This window comes from Acartia tonsa, chromosome 12, assembly GCF_053477335.1.
Source record: "Acartia tonsa isolate MP-2025a chromosome 12, ASM5347733v1, whole genome shotgun sequence".
NCBI lineage: Eukaryota > Metazoa > Arthropoda > Copepoda > Calanoida > Acartiidae > Acartia > Acartia tonsa.
In genome coordinates this window covers 1,811,239-1,837,343 of record NC_137271.1, presented here as the reverse complement: position 1 = coordinate 1,837,343, position 26,105 = coordinate 1,811,239, and the positions used below count along the sequence as shown (strand labels likewise).

Here is a 26,105-nt window from a genome sequence, read left to right as displayed (position 1 = left end):
AAAATTAAAAGATTTGACCAGGGATTTTCCTTAAAAAATGAGTTTTTCATTTTTATTTTCAACTTCGTTGCATGTTATAGATGGCAAAAACTTTTTTGGCATAAATACAACTTTAGATAGCATTTACTAGTTAATAGAACTTCAAACTTTTTATACAACAAAATACACATAACAACAAAGAATGACCAATAAAATATTTAGTATAGTACTGATCTTTAGTAGTGATCTTTTTATATGTCTTAGTAGAATATATTAGGCATTGGATAGATATGATTGCGATAAAGAATTTTAACATTGACCTGACCGAACTTTTTTATTTGACAATATCTCAAAAAGTTAGTGATTTGCAACATAAATTACATGAGAATGGTCTTTTTATATATATATATACTAGCGGCTTCGCCCCTAGCCTCTAGGGGCTTTGCCCCAAGAGGTATAATTACATCTTCTATTACTTACCCAGCAGAACGGATCGCAAATTTTCGCACCTACCCAGCAGGAAAACATTTTCTAGATTAAATAACGAATTCGCAAAATTCGTAAAAAAAATAGTCTAATGTGTTTTCAAGAAATTTTTTTTTTTTGGGGGGGGGTAAATTTTCATTTTTGGGGGGGTTGGGGATGTCCCACCCCCCAAGAAAATAGCTTAAAACTACCACAGGACCAATAGGTAGATACCCTGAAGAGTAGAATCCGATCGGTTCAGTGGTTACCGAGATCTTAAGGGACAGACAGACAGACAAACAGACAGACATCGTTCTACTTTGTATTATAAATATATATATGTTGTATGGTTAGTTGGTATTTCCGCGTGAGATTATGTGTATATTGTAAGTAAACCGGATGGTTTTCTTTATTTTAAAAAAAAGAATCTATAGAAAACCTGTCCTATTATGAACCGGACGTTATTTTTTATGTTTTTTAAGTATCTTGTCCCAAGGGGAACCCCTGTGCCATTTTTTTATAACTCTTGTGAAATATGTGGAAAAAGATTCTCTGATATTGGTGTTTTGGCTATACATATTTGGAAAATAATAGACCATTCTTATGTAATTTATGTGGCAAATTACTTTAACTTTTTTAGATATTGTCAAATAAAAAAAGTTTGGTCTGGTCAATGCTAAAAATTCTTTAACATATAATCATATCTATCCAATGCCTAATATATTCTACTAAGACATATAAAAGCTCACACCTCTAAGTACCTTAACTCTTTAAATACACTTCGTAGAACTATCCCTTTAAATTAGTGAAAATTTCTGCATTTTTAAAATAGTTTTAATTTTATACTATGTAGTTATTAATGCTACTAACAGAAACACATATAGGATCACTAAACTAGATTCCTTAAATTGTTAAATGTCATTCACAGACACAGAAATAACTCTTTTAAAAATGTGTTAATGATATTATACTAAACATAAAATAAATTTTGAGGCTTAAAATCATTGATTATAAAGTATAAAAAGATTTCTATTATAATAAAACTTTTAAAACTCAAATAAAATGAAATAAAGAAAGAGCCTTTAGAGCTAAAATCATTCAGTGCTGGATAAAAAAAATACAATTTCATAATAATATATTTTACAGCTTTGATATTTAAATTAAAATATACATTTATGAGAGACTGTCTTGAATGGTTAGCATTAAACAAAATTATTACTACAAATATCAATCTTAATAATAGCATTACTGGCGGACTTTAAAAATAATACACTAAATGGTCATAGGGAAAAGGGTATAGGGAATCTTTTCAAATAATTCTAACAGTTTATCTTTAATAAGAGTCAAGAAGTCCTAATACATTTACTATTTCTACAGATAGACAGATTGATGTACAGAATTATTCAATTATTGATAACAATATAATACATTATAACAAGAATTTACAAGAATAGATATTACTGCCTATAAAACATACAAAACAAAATAGGTTGGTTATTAGATTAGGAACTAAACATCAGGTTCTTCAAGTTTAAACTCTTTAATATCAATTTCATTAATATTTTCATAAACCTCTGAATGATCAATATTGTCAGTATCATAGAGATAATCCCCAGTTTCTTCTTCTTTTACATTTACATCTACATCAGCTTTGTCAATGAAAGCAGGCTCATCTTTAATAGAGAGAGAATCATCAGCAAGAGTTTCTTCTTCCTTAACTTCTTCTTTTACATTCATAATAATATCATTATTATGAACAGGTTCATCTTTAGTAGTAAGAGGTTCAATAAACACATTTTCTATAAATTCTTCATTTTTAATTTCACATCTTGTATTTATAAGATCAAGATCTTTCTCTTTAGTTTCCTCTACAACAGTTGTAATTGTTCCATCTATCTGAATTGTGAGATGATCTTTATTTAGAGTTTCTTCTTCACTGATAGAATCAAGACTGTGTTCATTATCTATTTCAGACAACGATTTTATTTCTAATGTTGAAAGTTTTCTTAGCTTGACACAAACAGGTTTTATTGTTGATTGTAGTTGTACTTATGTACAGTCTTATGTTTATTAACATCCAGGATTAATTTACTGCACTTTTCAGATGTAACTAGTTTCTTTCCAGTAATATGTTTTCTAATATGTCTGTCTCTACTACCTTTCCTTGAGAATGATTTTCTACATATGTCACATGAATATGGTTTTTCTCCATTATGAGTTCTCATATGTAAAACTTTATTTTGAGCTGTGATAAATGATTTCTCACATACATCACATGAATATGGTTTCTCACCAGTGTGTGTTCTCATATGAATATCTTTACTTTGAGCTGTGGTGAATGATTTGTAACATAGTTTACATGAATATGGTTTTTCACTAGTATGAGCTCTCATATGTTTATTTCTATTGCTTTGATTCGAGAATGATTTGCCACAAATTTCACATGAATATGGTTTCTCTCCAGTGTGAGTTCTCATATGTAAATCTTTATTTTGAACTGTGATAAATGATTTCTCACATATATTACATGAATAAGGTTTCTCACAAGAATGTGTTCTTATATGTCTGTTTTTATCACTAGAGTATGAGAATGATTTTTCACATAAATTACATGAATATGGTTTTTCACCAGTATGTGTTCTAATATGTCCAGCTTTATGACTAAACTGTGAAAATGATTTTCCACATATTTCACATAAAAAAGGTTTTTCTCCAGTATGGGTTCTCATATGAATATCTTTACTTTGAGCTGTGGTGAATGATTTAGCGCATATATCACATGAATATGGTTTTTCACCAGTATGTGATCTCATATGGGAATCTTTACTTTGAGCTAAGGTGAATGATTTATAACATATATTACAAGAATATATATTATAAAGGTTTCTCTCCCGTATGTGTTCTTATATGTCTATCTTTATTTTGAACTGTGGTGAAACATTTACCACATATTTCACATGAATATGGTTTCTCACCAGTATGTGTTATCATGTGTCTATCTTTAACATTAGATGAAGTAAATGATTTCTCACATATTTGACATGAATATGGTTTCTCACCAGTATGAGTTCTCATATGAATATCTCTGTTATAAGCTGTACTGAATGTTTTATAACAAATTTGACAAGAGTTCTTCTCTTTTTCACTATCCATTATTATATGCTGTTTTATATAATTATAGATATTCCTACAGTCGCATCAGTCACAAATCTAAAATAGTAAACTCACATAAATTTGAATAGAAAAAAGTATTTACTTTTTAATTCTTCTTATAATTTATGTCATGTACATGTACAAAATAGGACACCTACAATTTCTAATGGTAAGTAATATTCTGCAAAAGTATTAGTGGTTTTGATACCTGTTATTAAATAATCTAATGAAAAATCAAGGGGGGCGTCGGATCTGACACTTTTGCGTAAACAGGGTGCATAGGCTTTGTGTTAGGAGTTAGAGGATAGGTTATTTGGGAAAAAAGTTTACATTTGGGGTATATTTTTCTTATATTTAAAAAAAAATTTGATAGGTATCCAGGTTCAGGTGCTGCAGGCTGGAAGGTCGTTTCTGGACAGGTATAAATGAAAAAAAAATTTTGTTTGAAGAGTTAGAGATCAACTTATTGATCCAAATATGCATCTTTAGGGATGTTATGAGCATATATGAAGAGAAAATAAAAATCAGCCTCCAGGTTCAGGTACTGCAGGCCTCCAGGTGAATTCTGGACAGGTAAAAACTGAAAATTTTTACTTTTGAAGTTAGAACAAACCTTGTTTAACAAAAGTTGCTACTTTATGGATGGTATGAACTAATTTAAAGAAAAATTTGAAATCGGGCTCCAGATTCAGGTACTGCAGGCATCCAGGTGGATCCTGGACAGGTAAAAACTAAAAATTTTCATTTTTAAAGTTAGAGCAAAACTTATTTAACAAAAGTTGCTACTTTATGAATAGTATTAACTTATTTGAAGAAAAAATTGAATTAGGCTCCAGGTTCAGGTACTGCAGGCCTCCAGGTGGATTCTTGACAGGTAAAAACTAAAAAATTTCACTTTTAAAGTTAGAGCAAAACTTATTTAACAAAAGTTGCTACTTTATGGATAGTATTAACTTATTTGAAGAAAAATTTGAAATCAGGCTCAAGGTTCAGGTACTGCAGGCCTCCAGGTGAATGATGGACAGGTAAAAACTGAAAATTTTTATTTTGAAGTTAGAACAAAACTTATTTTACAAAGTTTGCTACTTTATGGATGGTATTAACCAATTTGAAGATAAATTTGAAATCGGGCTCCAGGTTCAGGTACTGCAGGCCTCCAGGTGGATTCTTGACAGGTAAAAACTAAAAAATTTCACTTTTAAAGTTAGAGCAAAACTTATTTAACAAAAGTTGCTACTTTATGGATAGTATTAACTTATTTGAAGAAAAATTTGAAATCAGGCTCAAGGTTCAGGTACTGCAGGCCTCCAGGTGAATGATGGACAGGTAAAAACTGAAAATTTTTATTTTTGAAGTTAGAACAAAACTTATTTTACAAAGTTTGCTACTTTATGGATGGTATTAACCAATTTGAAGATAAATTTGAAATCGGGCTCCAGGTTCAGGTACTGCAGGCCTCCAGGTGGATTCTGGACAGGTAAAAACTAAAGATATAATTCAAAATGTAACAAAATGGTTGGATTTAACTTAAACCTTGAGCCCGATTTTAAATTTCTCTTTGAATTAGTTAAATAGATATAGTTCTAACTCTTAAGTTAAATATTTTAATTTTTACATTTAAATTTAATGTCCAGAATCCACCTGCAGGCATACAGTATATGAAATTTGAGCTCGATTTCAAATTTTTCTTCAAATGAGTTAATACTATCCATAAAGTAGCAACTTTTGTTAAGTAAGTTTTGTTCTAACTTCAAAAGTAAAAATTTTCAGTTTTTACCTGTCCAGAATTCAAATGGAGACCTGCAGTACCTGAACCTGGAGCCCGATTTCAAATTTATCTTCAAATTGGTTAATACCATCCATAAAGTAGCAAACTTTGTAAAATAAGTTTTGTTCTAACTTCAAAAATAAAAATTTTCAGTTTTTACCTGTCCAACATTCACCTGGAGGCCTGCAGTACCTGAACCTTAAGCCCGATTTCATATTTTTCTTCAATTGAGTTAATACTATCCATAAAGTAGCAACTGAATAAGTATTTTTTATATGATTCCTCATTTCAAAATTTCATAAATCATAGCTTTATATTAGGGGGATATTTTAAAGATCTTTTAATTTTGCCTCTTAGATTTTCTTGCACCAATTAAGCAGAAAATGACTGATAAATATTTTAAATGATTAAAAAACTTAAATACGTTTTAGTTGAGTTAAGAGCATGCTAAAAAAACTTTACCTTCAATAATCATGCAAAGTACTCACCTTAAATTATTCATTCTATTAATAGACAAAAAAAATATATGAAAAAAAACTGTATAAAAGCATCTCAAATATCTAAAAAATTTATATTTGAGATGAAATTGAAAAAAAAATGTATATTACCATCATAGACGTCCCAGCTTTTTTTTTGGGGGGGGGGGGGGGGTAAAGCAAATTTTTTTTACCCCCCACCAAAATTTTTAATCCGGGGGTAATTTAAATTTTATTAAATATTTAGAATTAAAAATGCGCATTCACGCAAAAAAAATTTTTGTTAGAGATTTTTATTTTGGGGGGAGGGGTATTTACCCCCCCAAAATTGTTTGGGGGGGGGGTAATCGCCACTTTACCCCCCCTCCCCTTTTGGACGTCTATGATTACCATAAAAAAAGCAAAATTAATAAGTTATAGGGTAATTTAAAGGAAAGTAAAGTGAGGCGCGAAGCGCCAAAAAAAATCTGACATGAACTACTTGAGAAAACTTCTTATTTATGCAAAAAAATTTGGAATTTAAGAAATAATGAAAATACTGAATCATGAAAATTTCCAAAAACTGAAAAATACCGAATAAAATTCTCAAATACTGAATATTCAGTATTTACTGAAAATACTGAACCCCCAATTTCCAAATACTGAAGAATACTGAATATTTTCAGTATACTGAAAAATGTGGCCACGCTGAACTTCTGTTAAATAAGTTATGCTCTAACTTTAAAAGTGAAAATTTTTAGTTTTTACCTGTCCAGGATCCAACTGGAGTCATGCAGTACCTGAACCTGGAGCCCGATTTCAAATTTTTCTTCAATTAAGGTAATACTATCCATAAAGTAGCAACTTTTGTTAAATAAGTTATGCTCTAACTTTAAAAGTGAAATTTTTTTGTTTTTACCTGTCCAGGAACCACCTGGAGGCCTGCAGTACCTGAACCTGGAGCCCAATTTCAAATTTTTCTTCAATTGAGTTAATACTATCCATAAAGTAGCAACTTTTGTTAAATAAGTTTTGCTCTAACTTTAAAAGTGAAATTTTTTAGTTTTTACCTGTCCAGAATCCACCTGGAGGCCTGCAGTACCTGAACCTGGAGCCTGATTTCAAATTTTTCTTCAAATAAGTTAATACTATCCATAAAGTAGCAACTTTTGATAAATAAGTTTTGCTCTAACTTTAAAAGTGAAAATTTTTAGTTTTTACCTGTCCAGAATCCACCTGGATGCCTGCAGTACCTGAACCTGGAGCCCGATTTCAAATTTTTCTTTAAATTAGTTCATATTATCCATAAAGTATTAACTTTTGTTAAACAAGGTTTGTTCTAACTTCAAAAGTAAAAATTTTCAGTTTTTACCTGTCCAGAATTCACCTGGAGGCCTGCAGTACCTGAACCTGGAGGCTGATTTTTATTATCTCATCGTATATGCTCATAACATCCCTAAAGATGCATATTTGGATTAATAAGTTGATCTCTAACTCTTCAAACAAAATTTTTTTTTCATTTATACCTGTCCAGAAACGACCTTCCAGCCTGCAGCACCTGAACCTGGATACCTATCAAATTTTTTTTTAAATATAAGAAAAATATACCCCAAATGTAAACTTTTTTCCCAAATAACCTATTCTCTAACTCCTAACACAAAGCCTATGCACCCTGTTTACGCAAAAGTGTCAGATCCGACGCCCCCCTTGTTATCATCTGATGGTTGTATCTCATTGCTACACATAATAACACAATTATAATTTTCTATTCAATGTTAGAGAAACTATATTAATATAGATCCTGTACAAATAAATCATAGAAATACCATGGTACTAAAAATACTTACCTAAATAATATTTTTTAATATGAAACTCTTTAGATATCCAATTTCTGTCTGGTACAACAATATTTCCTCTTCTGAAAAATTAAAGTAATAAATAAAAAAAGATGTAAAGGGCGTATCGATTACTTATTATTTAGTCGATCCTCTGCCTATTATCTTAAGATAAATCGAATTAACAAAAACTATAAAATGATATTAAGTAAGTTTTAAATATGACTAACAACAGTTTGATAGAAAAACCCTATTCGAAGCATAGTCCAAAAAATCATTAATTCTTGAAATTAATTATAGATTTACAATTAATGTAGGCACTTAAAATACTTACCTATAAGTTAGGATATTTTTTTAAAAAAACTTTATAGACTCAAGTACTGACTTGTGCAACACTATTTCCTCACCTGAAAAAATTAGAGTATTACATAAAAAGATTTAATAAGGAAATGAAAAGGATTTTAGTATTCTGCTGATTGTAAATTTAAGTTGATAAATAGACTAGCCTTCATGCCTGTACAGTGCTCTAGGGCTTTTTATACAAAGGGGAATGGAGAGGTCAACTAACCACCTCGAAAATTAGTAAAAAAAGAAAAAAGTTGTTTATAGGGGGGAGTATTTTTTTCTGGTTGTAATTTATCTTAATAGATTGCCCTTCCCAATATAGATAAAAATCTCCTTATGAATTATATATACTCATGTAATACATTTAATTTCATCCAGAAGGGGAAATATTTACAGGAGCTCCCCTTCCACACACTACTGTATCTAATTATGGGACACCTGTCAAAAGTAGGAGGGATATATAAGTAGGGGCGTAGTTGCTGAGCTACAGTGGTTCAATTCTCAATGCTCTAAGTGGATACAATTTTGACTCAAGCACCAATAACAAACTCCCCCACCCCACCCGGCCACTCCTCTCCCTTGCTTAAAAAGGATTATTTAACACTTACATGATTTAAAAATTGATATCTTGTAATTATTCTTAATAAACAAATAGAAGGATTTAAAAATTTTTAAAAAGTATACTTAAGTAAAAAAAAGTAAAAAAGTCTGTCTAAAGGAATTAATCAATTGCAGAGAGACATTACATAACTGAAGAAAATTCGGAATAAGATACAATTATAATACTTAGATTTTACTTAATAAGCACATTAACTCATATAATCTTATTTAGAATTTACCTTACACTTACTATTTAAAACTAGAAATCCTTAGCATAATTTAATTTTTGATGGTCATACAAATGAAATTTAAAGCATTGAACCAAAATTTTTAATTTGTGGAAGAAGTTTATACTATATACCTTTTTTTTCAAAAAGGCATAAAAATTTCCTCTAACTAATCACCTGAAGTTTTTAGTCAACCTGGGATTCAGTTCTTTATACTTTAGCTCATTTCTTTCATTTTATTTTATTAATCTGAAAAATATTTAATTAAGTTACATGGGAAATCCAAATATCAATATCATTATGAATAAAATAATATTTACACTAGGTAGGTAATACTTTTCTTAATAATTATAAATGTGTGTAGATGAAAATAGGAACTATTTATACAAAAATTTTAAAAGTTTAACATAAGTTTCCTTGCAATTAATAATTTCCAACTTGTTTATGGAGTTTAGGTATATGGTTCTCTGGAATATTATTCAATTCAAACTCGAGAAGCATTTCAAATTACATCATCTTTATTCTTTAACTAGCAGCCTCTAGTGGCCTTAAGTTAGGGAGAGAAGGGGGAGAAGTCACTCAGTCTCTCTTTTTAAATTTCAGTTTTGAAAAAAATCTTTGTATAATTCTTAGAGAAGGGGGGGGGGGTATTTTTCGGGAGGATGAAGATACCCTCCCTCAAAATAGTTAAACCCTTCCCTGAACCTATAAAAAGCTTCACTGTTAAGAAGAACCATATCTGTTCTTTGGTTAGCGAAATATCATGACCTACAGACAAATAAAGCTTACTACTTTATCTAATAGGATATCAAACAAGAGGAAGGAAGGTTGAAATATAAGATGTATTAGGTATTTAGATTTAAAAATTAAACATCATAAAAAGAAGAATACACATGAAACAAAGTGAAAATATTTCTGAAGTATTAGTATATGAATCTAAAGTATTATTTTCACATTCTTTTTCAAATATTTATATTATTTTAATTTTAACTATAGTACCTGGGTACTTTTATAGCATTAACTCTAGTAAAATAAGAATATGGCAAAAATAGAATATTAATATTAACAACACACTAAAATTTACAGTATTTATTGATTACAATGTCTGTCTATGGTAGTAGCTAGGTACTAAGGCAAATCTGAGGTAAATTCTTCCCAATATTTTTTCACCAAATCTTCTTCGTCAACTTTCATTTCAGTATTTTCTGTTTTTACTTGAGAAATATTAGTTTTGTCCTCTTCCTTTATAAATACTTGTTCAAATTCAGGATTATCAATATTGTTGTCACTAATATTAATATTGTTGTCACTAATATCAATATTGTTGTCACTAATATCAATATTGTTATCACTATTATCAGTATTGTTGTCACTAATATCAATATTGTTGTCACTAATATCAATATTGTTGTTAACAACTGGAATATCATTCTTACTAGTACGTGCTTCATGAGTCTTAGCATGTCTATTTCTGTGGCTTGATCGAGTAAATGATTTTTCACATATATCACATGAATATGGTTTCTCACCTGTATGTGTTCTCATATGTTTATCTTTATTACCAGACTGTGAAAATAATTTCTCACAAATATTACATGAATATGGCTTCTCACCAGTATGTGTTCTCATGTGTTTATTTTTAGCACTTGTATCTGAGAATGATTTTTCACAAATATTACATAAATATGGTTTCTCACCAGTATGTGTTCTCAAATGTTTATTTTTAGCACTAATATCTGAAAACGATTTACCACAAGTTTGGCATGAATATGGCTTCTCTCCTGTATGTGTTATCATATGTTTTTTTTTATCATAAGACTGTGAGAATGATTTACCGCATATATCACATGAATATGGTTTCTTACCAGTATGTGTTCTCATGTGTCTAACTTTCTCACTTGATGTACTGAAGTATTTACTACATGCACCACAAGCAAATGGTTTCTCACCAGTATGAGTTCTCATATGAGTATCTTTATTTTGAGATTGGGTAAATGATTTTCCACATATTTTACATGAATATGGTTTTTCTTTAGAATGAGTTCTCATATGTCTATCTTTAACACCGGACTGTGAGAATGACTTACCACATATTTCACATGAATATGGTTTCTCCCCTGTGTGTATCCTCACATGGATATCTCTACTTTGAGCTGTACTAAAAGTTTTACCACAAATCTGACAAGAGTTCTTCTCTTTTTCACTATCCATTATTCCATGCTGTTATATAATTATAGATTTTTGATATTCCTACAGTGGCATCAGTTACAAACCTGAAATTTAAATAAGTAATCAGCTGAAGATTATATTAATACTGTAAAGTAGAAAATAGGAGAAAATCCAAAAGAAATAAGTTTTGCAACAGTTTAACATAAAGGAGTTGAGGTTGCTTTTAGAAGCATCAGCAATTTCCATTCAGTTAATTCTCCATCCCATTTTTTTCATAGACAACATTAAAGTTTCTAATGAATAGGACCGTTCTAACATACCCTAACACACCATCCTTATGTAAATCATTGAGAAGCTACACTTTTAATGAGCAATTACCAAAAAAAATATTGGTTTGTTATTATCCCGAAGGTACGCATTTCACCTTAACAAGTTTTGCCGATGATTGTCTTTGTTCAAAGCCATTCATTTTTATTTTACAAATTAGATGTAAAAGTACTCTTCTAATAAAGACACTTACCTTGAAAAAAGTTTTGATTATTACAACCAACAATATTTCCTCAGCAGTCTGAAATAATTAAAATAACATAAAAAAGAATTACTAATAATATAAAAGTATATTTTTCTTATGATAAATACTTTGTCCCAAAATTTACCCCAAATATAAATATGTTTTTATTTTTCATTGTTATTGTGGGTGATTACTTTTATGTTTATTATAATTAGGTATATTTAAACCGTGAAATAAACACCTGTAGTTAGAAATAAACCTGAGTTACAGTTCTTATTCTTATGTTTTATATCATTTCAATTCTTCTTTGAATCTAAAAAAAAAAATTATACAGTAACATATGAGAAAAGGAGAGATAGGTTTCTGGTAAAATCCGTAAAGGTTATGTGTTATAAGTTAAAAAACAGTAGTAGAACGATAAAAATTTATGTTAACTTTAAAAAAAAAACAATTTGTCTATAGTTCTTTTCAATAAGAAATACACATATTTGGTGAATATTATCGCTCTACTACTATTTTTAAGCCTTAAAACACACACCTTTACGGATTTTACCAGAAACCTACCTCTCCCTTTTACAATTTGGAAATATGAAACAAAATAATCATAATCAAAAATATGACAATTTACAAAATATAAACTTATCAAATTCTACTTTTATTCAAATATTAACATGCAAAGTAAATATTTTCTAGTTTTGAAGATCATATTTAAATCTTTTAAAATCAATGTGGATTTTAAGTTTTTCTAAAATAAGGATACAAAATTGAATATAAACAGCTCAATACTATGTTTGTTAATAAATACATCAATATAGCTTTCTTTGTTGTAATAGTTAGAAAGAAATCTAAGAATATAAATAAAGAAGCTTACTAGAAACAATGTCTAATTGAAGTAAGCATCTGATCTGAATAAAAATTAAAATTTGTATTAAATTATTAAATGCGCTGCAGAGAAAAAATCTCACATTTTGTGTTAATTTTATTATTTATCAAATAAACTCCCAGCTTTCTTTTATGTAATCAAAATTAATTTTTTTTGTACATTTGAAATATAAAAAATTTAAAGAAATTATATATAAGAACCTTTGCTATTCTCATTTTGTAAGATATATATAAAATATAATATGTTTAAAATATATTAGAAGATAAAAATGAATAAACATATTTGTTTAAGTAAAGAACTATGATAAAGAAGGGAAAACCATATTCATAATAATACATTTAACTTTTTCTTTTTATTTCCGAGCACTTTTTCATTATTTATTTGTTTCTTTACTTTAAAATAACCTATATTTTTTTTAAAATAGGTATCTGATTTTATTATAAATATATGAAATATGGTTAATTTTGTGCAGGTTGACATAGATTAGATGTGATTTAATCGAAATATATTCCTGCAATTGAGCTGTGTGTTTTTCCTTGGATAGTCTCTTTTCAACAACAGTGCCGTGTTTATTCCATTTAAGTTTATTCTTCCTTATTATTATGACTCTATAATTAGAAACATAAAGCTATTTATAATTATATTCATACTAATAATATTAACAACATACTAAAATTTAGAGAATTATCATTATTGATAACAATGTCTTTTGTAGTAGCTAGGTACTAAGGCAAATCTGAAGTAAATACTGCTCCTGTTTCTCAGCAAAGGCAAATAATGGCTAAATACATATTTTACGAAAGATGGATGTAATACACAAATTAATTGATTTCCCCCAGAGGGTCTTAATACATTTAAAAATTATCCAAAAATATTACAAAAATCTTCCAATTAAGACCCTCATAAATTACATTAGAACTCTAAATCTGTCAAAGAGCGAAATGGTCACTAGGTGAAAGGCAAAAACACTAAAAATCTATTTTAAGATAAAGAAGGAGTGATATAAAGTCACATATTACATAAATAATGTTTTGGTCTGAAGCTAAAGATCTCAGAAAATACTGATCCAACTGGGTTGTACTTTTAAGTGAAGCTTTATGAATGTCTTTGGTTGGTTTTAGGCTATTTACTGACATCCCCCGCCCTCTCTAGAGTCTGGGAACAAAGCAACAAGTTTATTATAAAAAAAAGTGTAGGCCAATGTTATAAAAGTGATTAAAACAATAATTTGCACTATCTATAGAAGTTTTATAAGTAGGTACCTATAAAATTCATATTTTAAAAAGATTAATTATTACAACTGTATTACAAGGGACAGAAGAAAAAGCATGAAACTGTTTTGCCTATTAAAAATATATTTTTTTATTTCATTGTTGTTTTCATGGAAAATTTGCTTATTAATTTGATTAAATTCTTAATCAGACAAAAATATTGAAGAAAAATCATATTTACAATTCTGGAAAATTATAAACACATTTTACTCACCTCTATTTTCCCTATTATAAACTCCAATCTACAGTTCCTATTCTTTCTTCTCATTTCTTTCAATACATGTTATTTATCTGAAAAAATAATATTTAAACATATGAACTATGTTCTGTACATTATTAAAAAATGCAAGGCTAGATTTGTCATAATTTAACGTTTTTAAAGCAAAACAGAATTATAATAGTTCCACATTTTGCATTTGAAAAGTTAAAAAAAATTAATCATAAATATTGTGTTTTCATATAAAAGATGATTGGCCTGCCTAGCCACGGGCGCTCGGCCCCCTTAACCTAAATCATTGTTCTCGGCCAGAATAAATAATCACTTTTTAATAATCAAAATTAATACCCACACATAAATAAACTCAAATTTACAATGATAAGAAAGTGTCTTTGAATGCCAAAAAAAAAATTGGTACTTGCTTACATGTGGTAGACTGGAGCACCGAAACCCCCCCCCCCCCCCGCTTAGTTTTGACAAAAATCAAAAATAAGGGGGGGGTAGTTTTTTAATGTCTGGAAAACGGCAAGGAGGAAAAGTGAGTGAGGTAAATCAAGAAAATCCAGTATACCAGAGGGGAAACCTTATTAAAGGGATATTCATGTTTTGGGGCATAATTTCCTTATTTATTGACTTTGGCCAGTAAAAGGTTTTATCACATTTAATGAAAGAATGTTGCTATTATCATATTCAAAATAAATGCTGTAATAAGCTTTAAAATATTTAAACACTAGTCTCTCATTGGACACAACATGACGTCCAATAAGAAAAGGAATAAAAATATTGGAAAGAAAATTATTTTATTTCAAAATTAATTCTTGGCATTTTGGAATAAAAAATATAGGGGAAAGAAAATTATTTATTTCAAATTTATTTCTGGTCTTGAAATAATATTCATTATTTTATTTTAATTCGAGTGTCAACCAATAAGAAATAGGCATGCTGTTTTAAAAGTTTGGAATAAAAATTATTATTTTTTGTCAATTCCTTTTTTTAGAGTATAAAATGAGAATAAATTTTCATACAGTGGGTAATATTTATTTCAACATTTTTTGTCATTCAAAATCAAGTGTCACAAAAATAATAATATTTAACATAAAAAAGAAATTTTTAAAATAATTTTGTTTTCTTTATTTGTTGAAGATTTAAGCCCAAGCTTTTTCTGAGGGGGGAGACCCCCCTCAACCCCCCCCCTCTCCTGAGGGGGGAAACCCCCCTCGACCCCCCCCCTGACGCTCTCTTCTTTAAAACTTTCATTATTTCTGTAATTTATTCTAACTATCTTATAAATTTCAAAACATGAGATAAAAAGGAAATAATTTGCTGTACATTATTAAAAAATTGAAAAATTGAAAAAAAAATTCCACATGATTTTTAATTTTAAATACAAGAATATTTTTTCCTATATGATATGTTAAATTTAAATACAGGAATAATTTTGTACTGTGGAATTGAAGAAATAAATGCTGTACATTAGAGTGGCTTGATTTTCAATGATTTTCTAATTTTAAATGTGCTACATACACTTTCTGTCTGAACATCATATAAGAGACCAAAAATTGAAAAGAAAATATTTTGGATAATGGGGAGGCTCGCTGATGCATGTAAACTTTTAGAAAGACACTTGTGGGGAGAAGTTTTTTTTTTTTTTTTGGGCGGGGGGGCAATTATTTTTCTTTCAAAGTATAGCTTTATGCACCTTCCCAATTTTGTCTTGAAGAGTAGAATAAGAATAAAAAATCTATTTTTAAAACTATTGATCCTAGCAAGAAAAATCCATAAATAAATTTAAAAACCAAGAGATTTTACATTTAATTTAGGATTTTTCATGCTTGGATGAATATTTTTTAAAACCAATTTGATATTCTTATATTAATCAACAAGACAAATTCAAAAAGATGCATAAAGCAATACTTTGAAAGAAAAAAAGTTGCACCTCCAGAATAAACTTCTAAAATTTTTAATGCATGGAAACACCTTCCCCCCATTTCCCTTCAAGGACAAAATCAATTTTTTATATTTAGGTTTCTTATATGATGTTTAAACTGTAGATGTTGATTACAAATTCAATGTCCAAAATTGATCCACTCTACTGTACATTGTTATAATTTAATATTTGATGTGGGTATAAACATTAGACATAGATGGTCAATCTGACCCCATTTTTTTCTTAAAAAGAAACCTTTGTTCACTTTTTGTTGTATATGAAATACAGCCCTATAGGCAACATTATTTGCAACTAAATTTTGCAATGATATAATTTTTAGAAAGCTAACTTTATTATAAGAAATTAAATTATTTATAACTAACTTATTATATGTTGTGTCATACGCTTCACATTATATGATGGAAGAAATATTTTCTTCAAATATTTCACCCAAGGAAAGCTTTCACCTAAGATATTCAACAATTTATAGCTGATACATAATGTAAACAAAATTCCCTTGTGCTGTCTCTAGGTTATCTCTATTGTATAAATGAACGTACAAAAGAGGAGGAGAGAGAGAAGGAAATAGACAGAAAAGTGAGGGAGGGGGGAGGGGGAAGAAATATAGAGAAAAATAGACAGAGATATTTATTGTTCACCCTTAGATGATGTAAATTATTTGATAGACTTTTTTGAATTTAAGAAAAAGATAGAGAATGAGACAAAACCAAGTATCATATTTTATTAATATTGCTTATACAAGAAAGGTCATTCAAAATTATTTCACCAATATTAAGGTCAAGTGACAAAAATTTAAATTTCCACCTACTTCGCCCCCAGAGGGGGCAATAGTAGAAGGAAAATTCAAATTTTGATCACATGACCAAAATTGTTGAAATTATTTTAATATCCTTTCTAGCATTCACAATATTACGAAAATATGATAAATAACTATTAATTTTGCGCAAAATTAAAAACATTAAAAACAAAATTTATAAAAGAATTAGATAAGAAACTAAACATCAGGTTCTTCAAGTTTAAAACTTTCTTTTAAAATAAAAATTAATAAGATTTAAATTAAATAATATAGAAAAGACCAAGAAGTTGCCTTAATTACATGCTAAAAAAATAATCTTTAAAAAAATACATTATAACAAGAATAGATATTAAAGCTTATAATATTCAATTGGTGAAACAAGCAGTTTGAAATAGATTATGAACTAAACATCAGTTTCTTCAAGTTTAAACTCTTCAATGTCAATTTTATCAATAGTATCACTGTCATAGAGATAATCACCAGTTTCTTCTTCTTTTACATTAACATCTGCATCAGCTTTGTCAATGAAAGCAGGCTCCTCTTTAATAGAGAGAGAATCATTAGTAAGAGTTTCTTCTTCATTAGTTTGAGGTAAATCTGAGGTAAATTCTTCCCAATATTTTTTCACCAAATCTTCTTCTTCAACTACAATTTCAACATTTGCTAGTTTTGCGTCATCTTCCTGTAACTTTGGATTAGTTTTGTCAATGAAAGCAGGCTCCTCTTTAATAAAGAGAGAATCAGTTGTAATTGATCCATCTATCTGAATTGTGAGAGGATCTTTATCAAGAGTTTCTTCACTAATAGAATCAAAATATTGTTCATTATTTATTTCAGACAATGATTTTATTTCTAAAGATGATAGTTTCCTTAGCTTGACACAAACAGGTTTCATTGTTGATAGTAGACCATTGTTGTTGTCCTTATGTATAATCTTATGTTTATTAACATCCAGGAATGATTTACTGCACTTGTTAGATGTATCTAGTTTTTTTCCTGTATTATGTAGTTTCTTCATATGAGTGTCTCTATTACCTTTCTGAGAGAATGAATTACCACAAATTTCACATGAATATGGTTTTTCACCAGAATGTGTTCTCATATGTTTACTTTTATCACTAGACTGTGAGAATGATTTACCACATATTTGACAGGAATAAGGTTTTTCACCCCTATGTGTCCTCATATGATAATCTTTACCATGAGATGTGGTAAATGATTTCTCACATATATCACATGAATATGGTTTATCACCTGTATGTATTCTCATATGTCTGTCTCTACTATTTGAATGTGAAAACGTTTTCGCACAAATTTCACATGAATATGGTTTCTTACCAGTATGTATTCTCATATGAATGTCTCTATAGCTAGCTGTACTGAATGTTTTACAACAAATTTGACAAGAGATCTTCTCTTTTTCACTATCCATTATTCTACGCTGTTATATAATTATATATATTTGATATTCTTACAGTGGCATCAGTTACAAATCTGAAATAGTAAACTTTTATAATTTCAAATAAACTAAAGTATCTACTTGTCAATTCTTTCTTTACTTTATTATAAATACTATTGGAAGGACATGAAAAAGGACACCTGCTGGATTTAATGGTAAGTAATGTATTGCTGTATTATAAGTGAGTCTGATACCAATATTAAATAATTAAATAATAACAAATTAATTGTTATCATCTGATAGTTGTATCTCATTGCTTTAGACAAGAATACAATTAATTCTTTATTATTATAATCTACATGTATTTGAAGGGTATAAGAATAGGACACCTGCCACACCTAATGTCCGATACTTAATAATACTTGAAATATCAAAATTATTGATATACATAAGAACACAATTGAATGTAGAATTAGAATTTTTTATTTATACATTTAGCTAATAGCTACCTAATTACTTTTAAATTAAACAATCTTCATTTTCTGTAAAGTCATTATTTAACTTTAAAATTATAAAAAATCTTGATTTTTTGTAAAGTCATTATCAAAAAGAGAAATACTATCAATTTTAAGAATTATGAATTTAAATTAGTAATGCGTGCATATAAAATATAAAAACTTACCAAGTGTATAAAAAACTTATGTTGATACCTCAGCTCTGACTTCTACAATCATCAATATTTCCTCATCAGGCTAAAATAATTAATTTGATATAAGAAAGGGAATGCTGCTGTTTCTTAGCAGAGGCAAATAGATATTTTAGAAAAGATGGATGTAGTACAGAAATTGATTTCTTTTCCCGAGGATCTTAATAAATTTTAAAAATTCTCCAAAAATAATTTTAAAAATTTTCTAATTAAGACCCTCAAGGATTTTATTTGAACTCTAAATCTGTCAGATAGCAAAATGGTCACTAGAGGAAAAAAAATACTTTAAACTATTTCACCATAAAAAAACAATTTTTTTTACTAATTCTAATCACTATCATGACAAGGAATAAATATTTTTTTTGTTCCAGGGAATAAAGGATAGATTATAAAGTGACTGAAACAGAATCTACACACACGAAGATATAGATAGAAGTTATAATCTTATATCTCTATATATAGCTTTATTGCTATCTATATAAGTTTTTATAAGTAGGTACCTATATGAGGAGTATTAAAAAAAAACTAAACATGTATACACACACATATTACATAGTTCATTATTTAGAGTTTTGTTACAAAGAGCAAGTATATAATTACATGGGGAAAGAATAAGAATCCTGCGACTGTGGCTCAACACATAGCGTACTCGCTCGTCGTCAGGGAGGTGATAGGCTTAACACCATGTCATAACTAAAGACGTTTAGAATGGTTCCTACTGCTACTATATCAGGTGTGAGACATTAATGTTTAGAGTAGGGGAAAACTCTTGGCCCAAAACATTCGCAACTCATTACCATGCACAGTTAGAACTTCTCAGACAAAGGTTGCGCAATCAAAAAATTTGTTGTCTGATGGGTGTTACTTGACCTAATACCCCGGGTGTTAAGACAGAAAAGGCTCCCCTTGGTTATCGTGGGTTGTTGGACCATGGCCTTTGAATGTCATGGACAGCATCTCTGCCCGTATGAGGTAAGCCTAAGATAGAGTTTTGAAACTTTATTGGGAAAAAATCCAACATTCTGTAAAATGTTTAATAAGCACATTCTACTAACCTTTACAGTGATATAAAGTTCCTATTCCTCATTCATTTCATTACATTTTGTATTTTTCTGAAAAAAAGAATAATATTTTGACATATGAAGTGCATGTTCTGTACATTAATTTTCATATCCAACACATGTATTGAACACAATTAAAAAATACAAATAATACAAAAATCATTTTAAAAATTGATTCAAGCAGAAAATATGGTAAAATGTTATCCATAAAAAAACTATGAAAAATGTTAAATCTCTCAAGGAACTAAAATTGTTAACAAAAAAAGCTTTCATTTATAAACTAAATAAGAAATAAATCAAATCAATAGCTTAAAGACCAAGAAATTGCTTTTATTGCGTGGAAATGTTTAAAACAAAAATAAATTTACAAGAATAGATATTACAGCTTATAATATTCAATTGGTGAAACAAAATATTTACATTCATATAAAAATATATTATGAACTAAACATCAGGTTCTTCAAGTTTAAACTCTTCAATGTCAATTTCACCAATATTGCCACTATCATAGACATAATCACCAGTTTCTTCTTCTTTTACATTAACATCTGAATCAGCATTGTCAATGAATGCAGGCTCCTCTTTAATAGAGAGAGAATCATTAGCAAGAGTTTCTTCTTCCTTAGTTTGAGGTAAATCTGAGGTAAATTCTTCCCAATATTTTTTTAATAAATCTTCTTCTTCAACTTCTATTTCACCTTTTTCTGTTTTTACTTGAGAAATATTATTTGCGTCATCTTTTATTAACTTCAGACCAGCTTTGTCAATGAAAGCATATTCCTCTTTAATAGAGAAAGAATCATTTGCAACAGTTTCTCCTTCCTTGGTTACTTCTTTAACATTCATGGCATTGGGAGCCTTATCATTATTAACATGCTCATCTTTAGTAGTAATGACATTTTCTTCAATTATATCTTTACCTATCATGTTTATAGGATCTTTCTCTTTAGTTTCCTCTTCAACAGTTGTAATTGTTCCATCTATCTGAATTGTGACAGGATCTTTATTAAGAGTTTCTTCTTCACTAATAGAATTAGGTCTCTGTTCATTAGATAATGCCTTTATTTCTAAAGGTGAAAGTTTCCTTCGCTTGACACAAACAGGTTTCATTGTTGATAGTAGACCATTGTAGCTGTTCTTATGTACAGTTTTATGTTTATTAACATCCAGGAATGATTTACTGCACTTGTCAGATTTTTCTAGTTTCTTTTCACTAGTATGTTTCCTTATATGTATGTCTCTATTTCCTTTCTGTGAGAATGATTTACAACAAATGGCACATGAATATGGTTTCTCACCAATATGTGTTTTCATATGTCTATTTTTATCACTAGATGTAGTAAAATATTTCTCACATATTTGACATAAATGAGGTTTCTCACCTGTATGTGTTCTCATATGTCTCTTTTTATGACAAGATTGTGAGAATGATTTCTCACATACAGTACATGAATATGGTTTCTCTCTTGTGTGTGTTCTCATATGTGAATCTTTATGCTGAGATTGAGTAAATGATTTCTCACATATTTCACATGAATATGGTTTCTCACCAGTATGAGTTCTCATATGCACAATTTTATTACTAGACACAGAAAATGTTTTATTGCATATTTCACATGAATATGGTTTTTCTCTAGTATGTAATCTCATATGAATGTCTCTATATTGAGAAGTAGAAAATGTTTTGCCACAAATCTGACAAGAGTTCTTTTCTTTTTCACTATCCATTATTTTATTCTGTTTTATAATTATAGATATTTGATATTTCTACAGTAGCATCAGTCACAAATCTGAAATAGTAAACTTATGTAATCTCAAATAAAATAAAGAAGGTATATACTAAATAATGCTTTCTATTCTTGAATATCATAATGTTTATTTGAATGGTATTAAAGAGGACACCTGTTATACTAATTAATGGTAAATCATATATTGCTGTACTATAAGTGATTTTAAGCCCGATATCAATAATTTAATAATAACAAATTAATAATTATCATGTGAGGCGCAGGGTTGTATCTCATTATTATACATAAGAATACAAGGGGGGCAGCGGATCTGACACTTTTGCGTAAACAGGGAGTATAGGCTTTGTCATAGGAGTGAGAGGATAGGTTATTAGAGAAAAGAGTTTAGTTTAGGGGTGTATTTTCCTTATATTTAAAAATTTTTTGATAGGTCTCCAGGTTCAGGTGCTTTAGGCTGGAAGGTCACTTCTGGACAGGTATAAATGAAAAAAAAAAATTGTTTGAAGTGTTAGAGATCAACTTATTAAACCAAATATGCATCTTTTGGATGTTATGAGCATATATGAAAAAAAAAATAAAAAATCAGCGTCCAGGTTCAGGTCCTGCAGGCCTCTAGGTTAATTCTGGACAGGTAAAAAGTGATTTTTTAAAATTTTATAGTTTTAAATTTACCGCAGTTAGAGCAGTGTATTTTCTGCAGGCTTACTTTAGTGACTGACCTGTTCACAATATGTTTTTTTTATTCTAGTCGATTGTTAATAATTTTTTTTGCAGATATAATTCAAAATGTAACAAAATGGTTGGATTTAACTTGAACCTTGAGCCCGATTTCAAATTTCTCTTTGAATTAGTTGAATAGATATAGTTCTAACTCTTAAGTTAAATATTTTAAATTTTACATGTCCAGAATCCAACTTAAGGCATACAGTACATGAACTTTGAGTTCGATATCAAATTATTCTTCAAACGAGTTAATACTATCCATAAAGTAGCAACTTTTGTTAAGTAAGTTTTGTTCTAACTTCAAAAGTAAAAATTTTTAGTTTTTACCTGTCCAGAATTCACCTGGAGACTTGCAGTACCTGAACCTGGAGCCCGATTTCATATTTATCTCTAAATTGGTTAATACTATCCATTAAGTAGCAACTTTTGTTAGATAAATTATGCTCTAGCTTTAAAAGGGAAAATTTTTAGTTTTTACCTATCCAGGATCCAACTGGAGGCCTGCAGTACCTAAACCTGGAGCCCAATTTCAAATTTTTCTTCAAATAAGTTAATACTATCAATAAAGTACCTAGCAACTTTTGCTAAAGAAGTTATGCTCTAACTTTAAAAGTGAAAATTTTTAGTTTTTACCTGTCCAGGATCCACCTGGAGGCATGCAGTACCTGAACCTGGAGCCCGATTTTAAATTTTTCTTCAAATGAGTTAATACTATCCATAAAGTAGGAACTTTTGTTAGAGAAGTTATGCTCTAACTATAAAAGTGGAAATTTTTTAGTTTTTACCTGTCCAGGATCCACCTGGAGGCCGTCAGTACCTGAACCTGGAGCCTGATTTCAATGTTTTAACTTATTTATGTAAAAAAGGTTCCACTAAAAAAATCAGCTCAGTATCTTTAGAAATAAGCTCAAAAGTTATAATTTATTGATTGAGAGACTGTTTTACCCCACTAGCCCGTAGAAGTAAAGTGCCAAAATTCAATTTTCAAAGTTTTATAAGTAGATCCAATCATATAAGAGATTTGCTAAAAGAATTGGATTGGTAACCCCTTGTTATCTTCTGATGGTTGTATCTCAATGCTATACATAAGAACAAAATTATTTGTGATACAATTATCAAGTAGATACTCCTAATATTTTGATAATAAGAATTATAATTTTCTATTCTATGTTAGAGAGGCTATATTAACCCATTAGTGACGAACCGGCTTTTAACGCCCGGTTCCAGAAAATGCCGAAAAAAAACGGTTCTCAGTTTTAGGATTGCATCATTCTCAGTATGAATCCCCCCTCTACTACCCTGGTTTTCATTTCCCCCTGGAGCAGGCAGATTTGCTTACTTCCGTTTGCCGGTATAGCTCAACAAAATTTGAAAACCAAGAAAAACAAGGTGATTTTAAAATACCCCTCCTAACTTTTTTGTTTATGAAGTAAAGTTAGTGATTTTTTTCGTGAAATTTAAAGTTTATTGGCATTTACATTCATTTGTGAATTCGTTTTATTCAAATTATTATTTTTTATATGATTTTTTTATAGTTTTTTTACGTTCTATATAGACCCGGCTCGGCATATGGGGGGAAAGTCTGAAATTTTCATTACCCGGTTTTACTAATAGATCTTTTTTACAACAACAACAAAAACCGGGTTTATTAACCAAAAAGGGGTGGTACCTATAGCCAAAATCTTAAATGTGATATAAATCGCTTCGTATGTTAGTTGTAGCTCTATCAATTACATGAGGTTGTGTAGTTTTCAATTATGGATCGTATCAAAGTTCTAAAAAGTGTTCATCTCACTTTGGGCGTTCAAAAATTACATTTTTAACTTTTCGCGCCAAAAAACCGGGTATTTAGGTCGCAAACGGGCTTTAATGCCGGGGGAAAGCACCAAAAAGGGCCAAAAACGGTTATTAATGCTGCAAGGTTTTTTTACTCATGCCGAACCGGGTTTTATTGCAACTTTCCTGTGCATGCCACTAGAGCAAAACAAAAAAATACGAATTCCGTTTTGACCATTATAAAGCTTCCCTGAAACTTTCAGCTCGATCGGCCCATAAAAGTGGCGCTCGGCACTAATGGGTTAATATAGATCCTGCACAAATGAATTAAAGATTTACAATGGTACTAACAATACTTACCTATATATTTTTCTGATAAATTTAGGTACCCAAGTTCATACTCAGTTCATACTATATATTATGAAACTCTTTAGAGATCCAAGTTCTCTCTGATAGAACACTATTTCCTCAGCAGACGAAAATAATTAAATATATTCAAAAGTATTTTAAAATGCCTAATCTTGTCAACCTTCTGTGGTCGTATATTCAAAGGTTGTTTGAAATCATTTATTGTCACCTGGATTAAAAAAGCAGTATATATTGCTTAATTATGGCATGTGTCCAACACTACTATCATATACTATAAAAATACTTTCAATATAGTAAAAATACAAAAAAATAAAAGTTAATTTTTATATTATTTACTTCTTTAATAGTATATTGTAGTTATGTAGGACACCTATCATACTTAAACAATATACTGCTGAATCATATGTTTAATGTTTAAAACTATATGTTTACACAAAAGCATAGAATTTAAAGCTATACTGAGGGTACTTACTTTTGTGATATAATTATTGAGTAACTTCTCTTAATGATTTGAGAATCTGATGTGGAATTAAATTTTGCAATCTTCAGAAAGAAAGGTACCTACTGATCTTTTCATATTCCTATTACAGATTAAAATCTTCTTATGACCTATAGGAATCTTAACTGTTGAGGAATCTCTTATCAGTTCAGAATTTAGCAAGATCTCTTGGTACAATTACATGAATAATATCATATTTCTTTTTGAAGAATTACTTATTTAATTTATTACCTTTTCTTGAATGTGAAAAATGAAGCCTTAAAAGAAACTGATTTAATCCTTGCCAACACAAAAATTAACTTATTTAAGTAAATAAGCATCACTTACAAGTTATTTCAGTTTTAAGAGTGATTGTGCAACGATCTAGTATCAATAAAGTAAAAAGTTCAGAATTCTTAGATGATTTTAAGTGAGGGGAGAGAAGGTAAGGGATATCATAAAAAAATTGTAATGCTTTATAAAATTCATGGATATATGGGAGACATTGATGATAGTTATACATAATTTTGTAAGATTATTGTCAAAACTAAACACATTTGAGCATTTTCTAACACAATGGATTACCTGCCCTAAGAGGGTACAAAATGTTCCTAATGCGTCTACAAATTAAAGAAATTTAAGAAAAATACCTAGTTGAGAGAGTAAAAACATCTCTCTAAACAATTTATTTAGTGCAGAGGCCGGTCCATTTCATAGCTAAAGAAAATTCTGAAAGAAATACATTTTTGAAAATTATTACCTATACTTAGATCTAACTTTTAAGCACATTTTCTAAGAATTTATTAATCAGAAAATACATAAAACTTTCTATTTTACACTGTGCAAATTTATTATACGATATTTTCCTACTGTTTTTAATTTTTTTTAACAAATATAAAACTAGTTGTTTAAAAATGTTGTGATTACAAACTTTTAAAGTATTTTTAAACAAAGATCAAATGCTGCAAAATTGTTAAAAATATAAATGTCGTCTTTGATGAATCATTATTTTCTCCACATAATTTTCCCTTTTTTGATAATATTTTTGCCTATTTGTTTGCAAACCTTCCGTAAAAATTTAACAAAATAAACATCTTTATAAATTTTTTATTAAAAGTTGATTACTTCTTCTATTTTATTACTTCATTTTTAATAAACTTTACCTATTTATAATCGGGGGGAAATAATCCAAGTAGAAAATGTTGTCATAACGAAGACGACAT

At 29.1% G+C, this 26,105-nt stretch overlaps 3 protein-coding genes across 3 annotated transcripts; all 3 read right to left on the bottom strand.

Annotated features, from left to right (window-relative positions):
• Positions 1-9,955: 9,955 nt before the first annotated feature.
• Positions 9,956-11,096, bottom strand: LOC145334447 (uncharacterized). The gene has a single exon (XM_080179910.1). It carries the CDS (start codon positions 11,036-11,038, stop codon positions 9,956-9,958), a length of 1,083 nt encoding a protein of 360 aa, XP_080036036.1. The 5' UTR covers positions 11,039-11,096.
• Positions 11,097-17,025: 5,929 nt separating this feature from the next.
• On the bottom strand, positions 17,026-18,111 carry LOC145334446 (uncharacterized). The gene has a single exon (XM_080179909.1). The coding sequence runs from the start codon at positions 18,052-18,054 to the stop codon at positions 17,026-17,028; it is 1,029 nt and encodes a 342-aa protein (XP_080036035.1). The 5' UTR covers positions 18,055-18,111.
• A 2,121-nt stretch (positions 18,112-20,232) lies between these two features.
• LOC145334445 (uncharacterized) lies at positions 20,233-21,531 on the bottom strand. Its single transcript, XM_080179908.1, has one exon. The coding sequence runs from the start codon at positions 21,514-21,516 to the stop codon at positions 20,233-20,235; it is 1,284 nt and encodes a 427-aa protein (XP_080036034.1). The 5' UTR covers positions 21,517-21,531.
• Between the last annotated feature and the right edge of the window lie 4,574 nt (positions 21,532-26,105).